Source organism: Pygoscelis adeliae, unplaced genomic scaffold, assembly GCF_000699105.1.
Source record: "Pygoscelis adeliae isolate BGI_AS28 unplaced genomic scaffold, ASM69910v1 Scaffold172, whole genome shotgun sequence".
Taxonomy (NCBI): domain Eukaryota; kingdom Metazoa; phylum Chordata; class Aves; order Sphenisciformes; family Spheniscidae; genus Pygoscelis; species Pygoscelis adeliae.
Genome location: NW_008824338.1, coordinates 3,891,114 through 3,903,784, shown reverse-complemented (window position 1 = coordinate 3,903,784; position 12,671 = coordinate 3,891,114). Strand labels below are relative to the sequence as shown.

The 12,671-nt window shown below is 37.4% G+C and overlaps 1 protein-coding gene across 1 annotated transcript in view; it reads right to left on the bottom strand.

Moving 5' to 3' along the window:
- The window catches only part of PEX7 (peroxisomal biogenesis factor 7), a 49,348-nt gene that overhangs the window by 35,731 nt on the left and 946 nt on the right, over window positions 1-12,671 (bottom strand). The window contains exons 2-5 of the mRNA XM_009319142.1: window positions 11,672-11,729; window positions 9,989-10,139; window positions 5,482-5,559; window positions 5,070-5,178 (exon numbers count right to left, since the gene is read on the bottom strand). Of these exons, the coding sequence (XP_009317417.1) occupies window positions 5,070-5,178; window positions 5,482-5,559; window positions 9,989-10,139; window positions 11,672-11,729 (396 nt within the window). The remainder of the gene's footprint in view (window positions 1-5,069; window positions 5,179-5,481; window positions 5,560-9,988; window positions 10,140-11,671; window positions 11,730-12,671) is intronic.

Here is a 12,671-nt window from a genome sequence, read left to right as displayed (position 1 = left end):
CTTCAGAAAGCTGAAGTCAAAGACCTGCAACCCCAAATTTGGTCCAGGAACTTACACGTGGAAAACACCTCTTTATTGAGGAGCTGCACTCACAGCTATTCCTTTCCAACTAATTCAGTAACCATCCTCTTAGTAGACGTACACCTTCCCCAGCTCATTATTTCATGCAAAATTATCTGTCCATTTTTAGTTTTCTTTCACAATTTGGATCCCAAACACAGAAAGGTGTGCCAAGACCACATGCCAGCCTGATTTATAAAACTACAGCTTGACAACCCCTTAACTACACGCATTTGTCACTAAGAGACAAGTCAGCAAGAAGACAAACGTTTTAAAAGGCAACTCACTCTGCCAGGGCTGGCAATAAAACAGAATACGAGCTAAACAACGTTCTTTAATTTTAACCTTAAAGTTTAGCACTGAATGCAAGGGCTTACAAAGAGTGGAGGCTGGATTTACAAGTTCATTTGTAAACCAGCAAAGCTACAGTTCCCCAACACTTGTCAACATAGTAAAAATTTCTCAGAAATGATCACACCTTGTTGTGGTATAAGAAAATTTTTCGCCCTGGGCCTTCAGCCTGAAAAGTAAATCTTTGAGCAAAGAATACAATTAATTGATCTAAATACTGATGAATACAGACTTTATCTTGCAGATTTAAGAAACACTTCTTTCCCATATTCATGATTTGTTTAAGATGTTATGAAAACTATGTATCTGCCCTGATCAGTAAACTTAAGGAGTGTAGTAATGATTTAAAAACGAATGCAGCATTAAAACTGAGGTCCCAGTAGTTAAGATAAAAGGTAGCAGTCATTCTGAATCTGGGCTTTGTCAAATCCAAAACATTCATATTTTCATTTGCCAGTGTCATATCTGTATCGAAGAATACTACAGTTATGCAGATAAGGGTAAAATGGTTCTCATTAATTACTTCCCACTGTTAAATTTAAAGGGCAATAAAACCAGTTGATACTATAAAGGATGCTTTCTTTATAAACCACAGGACCGAGCAAGGCCTATTGCTCTGCAGCTATGGAGAATCATTTAGTAGAACTGATTTACATTTGACTATATACTAACGTTGTGTGCATTTGGCACTTTCTTTACATGCTTCTCACCAATTTGCTCTCTGGGTTAAAAAAAAAAAAAAAAAAAAAAAAAGAGAGACAGACCTTCTGGGCAAATGACACAATGACTCATTAAACCCTTTTAGCCATGAAGATACTGTTAAACATTTATGTCACTTCTTTAATGACATTTTCCACATCACTGTTTTTTCAGTGCAAGGCAGACATTTACCAGAGCTCTAGTTTGGTGCCGCACGTACACCTGAACATCCTGCTTATCTTATCAGCTCAGAAATTGTTACTGACATCACAACAGCAGTTATTTACACATACAGAATTAACGGTTTGTTCTGCTACTATTAACTCATGATTTCAAACAAAAAAAGATAAGCCATTTACTTGCTCTTTGAGAGTACAAATGATTGTACATGAAGACAACAGCATTGTAAAGTACCTCACACATCCCTGTAAATGTTAAATGGAAGTGTATTAGATGCTGAATTAAAAGCTAATTTAACTGAAGCATCAGACATATTTATCGTCTGTGATTCAATTGCATTTTATTGTCCACTGCAGACAAACTGAGTTTTCCTGTATGTATTAAGATCAGAGACCTAATGAAGCAAAACAACCACACTTAGCATCAAATTCTTTTTCAACTGCTTTATATTGCAGTCTTAGGTTTCTCATTTTCTTCACTCGTATTCTTCTTCTAGTCTCATAATAGTTTGAGAAAAAGTCATATTCCAAAAGCAAAGATTTATCCTTATTAGCTTCAGGCAAAAGTTGTCTAGGCACATAATGGTCCTTCTGAGCAGCTATTTTACTGTGGCTTGCAGTTGTGTTTGGTTTTCCATTTTCAGTGTTCACAAAGTAATTAGTTAAGTGGAAATTAAACTTCTGCTGGCATCTATGTGGATTCAAATAAAGGCAGAAAAAGGGCAGGGGTGAGGCATGCAAAAGGTAAAGTTCCTAAACCTCCTTTCCTCTTATTTTCTTTTAAAAAAAAAGAAAAAGTGCATTGCTTTACTTAAATTTAGTTAAATTGGAAGCATTTCAAGATCAACATTTTTTGTAATCTGTGGCTAACAACATACCTAACTTACTTTACTAACACATACAAAATTGAAGATGCTGCAACACAAAACAGTTCATTTCTGGTCTGACCTGCTAAGACTTTATACTATCAAGATATGAGTAAGTACGTGGTTGTGAGTAGGTATGTGTGAGGTGGGATGAGAGAAAGGGGACAGAAAGGGCAAGAGAGGTAAAGAACACACACACACACTACAATCCTAAAGCAGCGTAGCCTCCTTCAAAAAGGGAATGTTTCAAGACCTTTCAAAAAGATATTGTTTTAAAAAGTTAAAAAACAAGGGAGATGAAAGGAAGTACAAAAACTTTCCCTCCGGACACATTTTCAGTTACTAATTTTCAAGACAACCCAAAGTTGCAAAAAGAAGAGACTACAAAACTTCAGGTCAACCCTTCCAGCAAGTGTATCAAAGAAGGGAACAGCTGTAAATTCAACACAGTGCTACCATGTTGAGATTGCAGTTTTTCTCCAGTTCCAACTTCAGCTCAATAGAAGATCGGTCATCAGTGAAATTAAGCTTTCTGTCCCATAATTTTCTGTCATCCTTACAAAGTGTGTGGAACATCGCAAGTTTCAAATGAGGAGGTCCAGCCTCCTGAACAGTTCTGTTTGACTTTCATCACGTCTTGACTGACAGAGTAGAATGCCATTAAACACTAAACAGTGAAGTAAACTCTCTGAACGTGAACTGTCTGATATGCCTTTCTTACAATAAGGAAATGGCATTTATACCCAGAGCTAGAAGGTCATGAGTACTTCTACTACTCACGGTCTTGCTGACCAAAGAAAAATGTATTTTTATATATATATACAAATATATATATAGAAAACATACACATACAAAATATGTATTTTTTTATATATACTCTCTCTATATATAAAAAATATATATAATCCCAATATGTATTTTCTGTAGTGAAGTAATCTAATCAAACCACAGGAAAACTCCAATGTAAACTAAAACCAAAAGCAAACAAAGAAACCTTTTCCACATCAGCATGTCATGATTTCTATGCAAGATCTTTGGTTTGAAGTTATTTCATTTAGAAGCACACCAGATGTTTTATTTTGGAAACCATAAGAAAGTTCACCATCGTTCTGAAGACTTCATTTTCTCTTACCTATTTTTTTTACACCTAGCATTACACTAAGATTTTTATTTCACATCTGAGTAGTACTTACAGAAGAAAAATATTGTGTCTTTTGTGCTTGTTTTTTTTCCTATAAACTACTATAGAATCATCAATCGGTGAAAACTGACCGCAGTTAGCTTCAGGCTCCAGCAGTGTATGTTAGTCCCTTTCAAGAGTCAAAGTAAAATTCACAAAAGAATAGGAACTCTTTAGTGTTTTAGTCAAAAATTCCAACAGCTGCACCCACTGAGTCACTCAAAGAGCAGATCAATTGTATGTTGCTGTACCCAATTTATGTACCACCACATACAGCATCTAACAATCAATGTTTCCCAAAATTGTTCAAGTATTAGAGGAGGGTTTGGCTTCATAGCCTAGAGAATCAAATCTGAAATAACTAGCTGGATCCGTAAAGCCCTTTTGTTCATCTAGAATGTCAGAAATTTTGTATGAGTAAGACTACCGTGGAGGGGAGGCTTCTGAGCAGGACTGTAAAGAGAAAACATCCCCTAGAATTTGCAAAATACAGTAAGCACTGTTTTCTCCACTTACCTTTCACCAAATGGTACTTAGCTAGTATTTTGTACTATATAGCTGCATTTCAGTGGAACTGTTCATACAGCGTACAGGGCTCAATCCTGTAAGTTTCTGCACATCCTATTAGATAGGTACCTCACTAAGTGTTACCTCAATGAATCTTCAGATAAGTTGGAAATATCTGTGCGCCAGCATCTGGCTTCCAAGCACTACTATGTTAGAACAAATACATGTAACTTGTTAGTCATTCTAGTTCAACCCTGCAAGCAGAGTCAGATGGAAATAGTCAGACTGAAATTTTATGAAAGCCCTGTGCACTTTTTCATCAAACTTCCCAAGGAATAGGGAAGACCAGTATCTGTGTGTACTCACTGTCTCTCTTTTACTTCAGTAACAGGAAAACATATTTCTACCTGCTTACCCTCTTGATATAAGAGCTAAACAATTTCTATTTAAATCAGTACAGAAGTCCAACAGACTTGAAATCAGAGAAATTTAAGCTGCTGGAGTTAACCTACCAATATTCGCATTAAGGCAGTGTCTTACTGCCCCTTTGCCCAAGCAAACTCCGTGGATCACTGCACGCCTCACCCAGTTAGTTAGCAGTTAGGCTCCAGGTCTCACTCCAGAGCTCTCCTTGTGCCTCTGGAGCAGGAGCAGTGTTTGGAACATACCTCACCATACGGTCTCTTTGCCTCTAGGTACACCCAACTCAGTTATGATTGTATTGACCAGCAAGATTCATAGCAGTGGCCAAAGCAGAAAAGTAAAATTGATGATTACCTTTCCCAAAGAACAAGGCAGAGAGATCTCCAGCAGTATTTAAAACAGTTCAACGGGGACTATGTTTCTCACAGAGCTAACAGGCTACTGACACTTGAGATAACTTGAACAAAAATGTAAGCCAGAACACAAAATAAAGCATATAACATGATTTAGTGGTCAATAATAAGAGTGAGGTGAATGGAAGAGCGCTACATAAAATAACAGAAAAAATTGCCACAAAGTCACTGAAGTGACTGCTAGAAAACTGCTGATCCCTGTTTAAATGGCCAAGAGGTTGATTTACAGATCATAACAGAACCTACAAATCCAGCTGCAGCAATACATTTATCTTTCCTTCTTCCATTTTTATGCATGACACACACCACCATCTGCTGGATGAAGTACTGAACTAATCCAGTAACATACAAGGTTTTTTTGTTGTGAAAACCCCTTTACCATCATATTTACCTGAGGCAGATGCAAAACAACCTGGGATGTGTGGAGACCATATAGTGCTGTAAATGACCCCTTCGTGGCCTTTAAAAGTGCATAATGACTTCCCCACAGCTGGATCCCACTGAATAAAGTAAAAGGAAAACTGTTGAGGTACACATTCAGTAAGAAAGGGTTTCATACATAAAAAAAGCTTTATACATACAGAAAGGACTAAATTAACTTCTTTTTACCATGTATCAAGAAAAGCATTTGTATGCTTAAACTGATATCAACTGAGGGATAAAGCAACACCTCAGTTAAAACAGAATTTCAGCCTCAATGTACAAATAGAGAGGAAAAGTGAATCAATGCTGTTTCTTAACACGAAGAACTATCAGATCCAAAACAAATCACATTTTTGGTTTTATGCTGAAGGTGAACATACCAGCTTGGCTGTTTGATCCCATGAACCAGACACCACTAGCTGCTCTCCTCTAGTTTGGCTCCAGTCAACACTATATGCCTATAAATGATATAACAGCCTAGTTCAGAAAGAGCATTAGAATACAAGTTTGAGACTCTAGTTCACCAAAGTTTCACGAAATAGACTTGGATTTGCAGATTGTATCATAATCAGCTAAAAAACTGCACCAGTCAAGCACCACACAGTTGCCAACAATGCCATTTACCTGAAAAAAAATTAAATTTAACATCTCAGTCTGTCAGTAAAGGTACATATAGGCTCAGAAAAGTATCCAAAAAAGTAAAGATGGGCGAAAATGGAGGGGGGAAAAAAAAGTTGTAATAAAATCCACAGAGACCCACCATGACTAGAAGTGTCTACCACTGTAAAAAGCCATAATTCAGATTGATTTCTTATCTCTGGTCCAATTTTATTCAAATATGTACAAGTTTCTAATTGCTAGCAATGTAAATGCCATCTCTCTTCAGAGCTGACTACGGAGCTGACTTTGAGGTTTTAGCTGACTAACAATAAATACTTTTTTATTATATCTAATTCTCATAAGAAGTACATGCCATAAAATACTCCTTCTTTTCATCTTTTCCAGGTTCTATGACACTCTTTTTTTACCATTCATATCCTTAAACAAATAAAATAAAATTAAAAACTCAACTTGCCTCATGACTAATCATTTCAGCTATTAAGAAATTGCTTTTCGCTGTGCAGTTGAAATAAGCTCCCTCTTCTCCAACAGTTTATTCTAACGTTGGTCCCCGCGCCTTGACAGAGAATACCTTAACTCCATCTTTCACTGCTGATTTTTCAGCTCTGCTGCCTCAGCGAAAACGAATGCTCTGAGGAAGTTCTTCAAACTACTTGAAATCTGAAAGTCTCAAGAACATGTACAACTTCCATCTTCAAATGCACCGTATCTTCATGTACATGATGGAAGGTGTATTCCATTCTGTCTAGTCTTATCTCGCACCAAAATGGCTCAATAAGCTGCAATGGACATGAACCATTTCAGTGCTAAGGTGGATAAACATTAGCTGAAACAGTTTATTTGCTTCACCTCCTGACCCAATCAGACCTTCCATGATACTTCTCTGAAATGTGGCCACTACCTACCAGTAGTAGGTAGCACTGCTCTCAACAGTCAGGCCACTACCCACCGAGGATTTGTACTCCAGTTGGGACAATCTAGTTCTAGCACAGCACTGGATCTAATCTGCAAGTCAACATACTAGATGCTGTGTTTGTCTTGGATAGATGGAATTGTGCATTAAACGACAGCAATCCTGTTTTGAAAGTGAAAATGTTTGGACCTGTGTCACCAGACAAAAAAGCAGAGAAGCTGGACTGGAAAAAAATCCAGCAAAAGCCAAAGTCTTCTATGGAAAGTGTCCTGTATGAGAAAGGAAATCGAGGTATCATTTAGCTACTTCTGAGAATTTTCCTTCCTAAGAAATATTTCAGTCTATGCTAGATCCAGGTTAAATTAACTGTTTTTCATCTATTTGCTTATTTCCCATCAGTGGAAGGCAACCCACTGCCCACAGAAAAACAAAGTGCATTATCTCCAACTTTCCTTTTTTATTTTACAATGTCCTGCTTTCCATATACTGAAAGACATATTGCTCTGGCGCCATTTTGTGCTAACTCCCTTCCTTGAGGAGCTTTTAACCAAAATGTACAAGACACTCAGACAGTACTTGACAAAAAACAAATAAGAAACTGAGAGGTAATTCTTTTGTTTGTTTTTCCAAACCATGCCTTTACCTCTTGGCTTTTCTATTTTTGTCAGCTAACTACCAGCAACTACCAGCTCATTAAAACACCCTCCCTTTCAACCTGACTCCTCCTATTAAAATAATAACGAATATTTTAAGAACGGAAGGCATCCTGGTTCTCCGAAGTGGCTCCCGAGCTCCTCACAAATATTAGCCTCTCTCCTTGCCACTGAATCTGTGTCATGGTCTGTGTTAAACTCCAAAGCTGTTGCTGTTTGGAAATGCCCCTAAATGTGTCACTACATAGTATGCCTCTTTCACACAACAGCTCTATAAAGTCAGCTCAGTTGAAGTGTTTGGCTTTCATATTCATGCCCAAGATTTTCCAGAAAGAAATACGACTCTGAGAAATATGCACCTGTGTCACACCATTCACCTAGCCCCACATATTTGGGATGTGTCAGATCTACTGCACAGATAAGGCAAAGCGCACATATGGCTTACAGCTCACTCGCAAGCTATCAGCACATAGATCTGTTGAACACAGATCTGCGTACATATGGCAGACATGGTTGGGACTGCCCAGCACTCTGCAGCTGCATCGGTGGCAATGGGACCTGGGCAAATTCTCCTTCGGGCAAGAACAGCAAACAGAACAGACAACAGGCTCAGGAAAAGCAAGAGCTATTTTCCGTTTGGCATGTGACAGGGCCAGGTAATGGGAAGAGAATGAAAAGAAGAAGGTGTGGAGAATGAAGTAAGGTTCACTTTCATTCTTTCCTTTTCATGCTATCATCCAACATAAATTTGCAGACTCTTCAATAGAAGCTGTATTGAGCAACTGGGAAAGACTAATAACACAGCATAAACCTTAGTTATTAATCTTTTAGTGCTTTATCTTCAATCATAAAATACATTAATACTAGTTTATGCCTAAACAGCAGCAAGAAATGCCTCAGGCAAGATGAAAAGATGATGAAAAAAAGATGTAAAAACATAAAAAATAGTTCAAAATAAATGTTCAGGCTCACTTTAAAAGACAAATTTAATTCAGGCATTCTGTTGTCTCACATTCCAGTGAGACTTCATCAAAACCAAAGTAAATTAGACTAATTTATTCATGAGATTCAGCAGTTGGTTAGTGCTGGAATAAAACTCATTGTCCTTTGATAATAAAGATGCGCTTTTAAATTAAAAATGCACATTCTTTTTGAGGAGGGATAATGATCTCATTTAGAAAACAAGAAACAGATCCCTGTCAATCTTGCATTAGAAACATTATAAAATGCAGTGACAAAATTGTCATAAGAAATGTCAGCCAGGGATTAAGGATTAGGAAGGTAGTCAATCATTTTAAAGAGCACTGTCTGCTAGTGTTTACCACAAACTATTAGGTATATTCCCTCTGAGATCTATCCTCTTAATGCATGTTTATAAAGAATCAATACAAACCTTTCGTATCTCACAATACACACTCAGACCGCGTTTCCTATACTGTCTTTCTAACTCATGGTTGAATGCGTCCACCTCCCCATGCTACCTGCTAAACTAAGACTTGGACACAGAAATGTTTACTTCACAAACAACAGATGGTGTAGCAGAACCAAAATAAACTTATGAACAGAATTTCAATGAGAAAATGATAGAGACAAAAAAAAATTGGTATTATGCTTTGCCTACATCTTTCTGTTACTACCATTAGCCTTTGAACACTATCATAAAATCCTGATCGCAACTACAAACTCATCTCAAAATTCTTTATTTACATAGTATACGTATTAAACCAAAGTAGCAAAATTACAAAGAAATAAGGTACAGAAGACAGGCTGTCATGTAACTGCCGTCACTCAGCTTTTAGCTTTGTGCTTCGTATCTGAAAAAATCTTGAGGTCTTTGTAAATACAAAACTAGATTTCCTCCATCATTTTTTTATTGACTACATATCCACTAGGTTTATGTCATTTACATAAAGCGTCAGTAATCCAGGCTAAAACTGATTGCATCTAAAGTTCAAAGACTTGACAGAAATGAGTGGAGTTAGAACGAAAGCATGAAAAAAAAAAAAGGGTAGAGAAATCACTTGGGGGAAGACAAATATACTAAAGCATAAATGTCCTTAAAAATATGCAAATACATTTATGAACATTAATATAGCATTTTTCTCTACCCATACTGCACTGCATAAAGAAACTGAGATTTTAAGAAAATCAAATGCAACGGTATCAAACCAAGGCTAAAAAAATACATGCTGTCCCAATATTTGATAACTGTTATTTGAGTAGGATCTCACAGATGCTAGGATGGAAAAAGGATAAGCAGTTCCCAGGTACTACAGAAGTCCTAAGGATCTGCATAATGTGTATCACTCTATGCCTCAAGTATAACGCTGCTATATACATCAGCTGTCTGACTTAGACCTACCCAATAATGCTCTCTAAAAATTAGGGAATGCCTGCAGTACTTTCATACAACACAATGATTACTTAGCCTATAAGAAACCACAAATGCTATTTCTGAATATATTAGATTTATGTAATTAAGCGGCACCTACTAGAGCATATGAATGTACATACCAATATGTACAACGGGTAATTCACTTTATATTCAAAATAATGTTGTTACGAATTCAAACCATGGACCCAAACAAAGTTAAAAAATTTTTGACAACAAAATCCACTTTTGAAAAAGTCCACAAATAAATCCTTTAATAATTCAAACATTAGACCATCCATTACATTTTTCAAGTTTGCCTGGTTTACCTCCTGAGCGTGCTCTTTATAGACTTGCAGTGGACCTTTGGTTTTAGCTGTATCCCAGATTTGCAGAGATCCATCTCCGCTAGAAGTGATCAACACATGTTCATTATTCTCACTCCAGGTCACATCAAACAGACCATCATTCCAGTCAAAACTAAATCGGAACAATGAAGATATTTGTCCATGAGAAAGCATGACATAGAAGTCTGGACTAGTTACATGCAAATACAGTATTTCTTTAAATCACCCTATTTACCATGCTAAACAGCATTTTTATATATTTGAGTTTCCTGTAAAATCTCCTTACAAGTAACTTGTTATAATGGCAACTTTTACAACTGTATGCCAGAATAGGTTGATTAAGTTAAAGCATAAATGAGCCAAGGACCTTCCACACACAGAGAACGAAATCTGATTTCAGTCTTAAACTTGCCAGGCAAAGAGAGACAGAGGTACCACATGTCTCAGCCTGATCTAAGGTTTCTCCAGGATGTTGCTACAGAGGTAGGAGCCCTTTGTCTGTAACAAGTGTGGTAAACAAAGAAATAAAACTGTTTGTGTTGGGAGAGCTCTATCCAATTCACACCACCATTAGGAAGCTGAGTCACAGTGAAAAAAACAACAGAAAGACAGTCATGAACACATTAAAGATCTCTACGCTCCCTTAAAAGGGTTTTCAACACACCAACAATTCCTCATACAGGATCTGATACCATATATTAGTTGCTCTGCAACAACTATCGATGACCGTGCTGTTATCTGATGGTAAATATTAATTTATTTACCCCCTTTTCACTGAAGGTTCAGCTAAGCTCAGGTTAAACTTCATGGCACCCTGCAGTAATGATGAAGGGAAGGCATGCACACAGAACGTTTCCATAGAGAAAATGACACAGCTTATGGCTCAGAAAGTTACAGGACTTTCTACCACAAAATAAGTGGAGTAACTGGAAACATAGAAATGAACAGTACTAAACCAGAGCACTTCGCAGAACTAACAGAGCGTTGAACATCTTCAACGAGTCTTGCTTTAACAATTATGAATTAAAAACACTTTCTCTGAATAGGATTAACTATTTGTTAAGCATTTCTATTTCAGGCCTCTTAATCTAAACAATTACTGTTTCAAAACTTTTTTCAAAAAAAAAAGTAAGTCAATGATGGCTAAGTATTAAACCCCCTCCTTCCTAACCTTTCTCCTTCTTCCATCCAGAAGACAAATCAAACTCCTCCCAGACCCTCAGAATATTGGATCTCCTACGAAGGACCTCCATGACTTTACGCAGCTTCCTGCTCTATTTTCAGTATAAGTCAATTATAAGGGCATAAATTTAGGTGGCAATGCACTGTTCCTAAAAAACTAAAACTTTTAATTTCAAGCTAGGGCAGAGAGGCTGCTTTTAATTTACATTGTCAGTTTTCTATAAAATGGTTTACGCTACGGAAAGGGTGCAATCCAGATTGCTTCCTATAATAAAATCTATGCAATATAAACCTATCATTTGTATGTAAATACAAATGCATTCATTTGTATGTAAATACAAAGACATATATTCAGTAGATACTATAGTATAGATACAATACTTTTTATCACTAACAATAATCCAAAATATTTGGGTTGTGTCTTGTACTCACAGGTACATAAAAGTTTTTCTTCTGCAAAAATAAAACATAAACCTGTGTTACCTCCTGAGCAGAACTATCCCAGCTTCATTTTGTTCCAGCACCGCCAGAGTTCCACAACCTAAACCAGGAAAATAAAACAAAACATCACAACTAGTTCCCCCATCCCAAAGGAAACTACTGTGGTTCTGAAGTACCTCCAGTGTGCAAATTCAACGGGCATCTGAACTTTAAGAGGCCAAACAATTTAGTTGCATAAATAAACACCTTGTTGTCTCATGTTCTCTAAAACAGTAATTCATTTACATCAAATTGTTTTTTTATTTTTTTTTTTTTACTCCAGTATACCTGTAGGTGAGGTTGGAAAAGAAACAACTCACTTATAAAGCATAAAAGTGCGTTCTCCCCATGAGCCTCACCTTACAGACATACCAGCACCGGGGTTCCTTTTTATCTTTTTGATAACACAGCAGACATAACACTTTTTTTTCCTCCTGAATCTAGTAATGCAAACACAGCTCACCAGAAATGAAACAATTCAGTTCTGAGAAAACACACATGGCTACTACTCTCCCGTATGACTGGGATATTGTCAAAGTAATTCCACATTTCGAAACTTTATTTAAAATGAATACTTTCAGGAGCAATACTCCCACTGGAAATGAAAAAGGTCCCGATGCTGAGGAAAGCTCAGCTTGCCTCTTCAGCGGGACCGTGGAGTCGCCAGGGCCTGTCGGGACACTCGGTGACTGAGACTAGGACAGTTAAAATTTTAAGGAGAAAATATTTTCAGACATTTCATTCACGCTGTGTGTGTCTCTACTACTATATCTGTTCTCGACCCTATGAAATTAGTACTCCTCTGAGAGGGTCTTGTGAAAAACACCACCGAAACAGCGGGTTTGTATGTCCGTCAGCCGGCGAGCCCGGCAGGCTGGGGACCTCAGGGGCAAGCACCAGGCTTGCAATCCCCTCCGATACTAACCCCGGCCCGGTCACAGAAAACAGACGTTGTACCCAAGCGAAACAAAAGCAACGGAAAGGGAAATCCCAAAACGCTTTT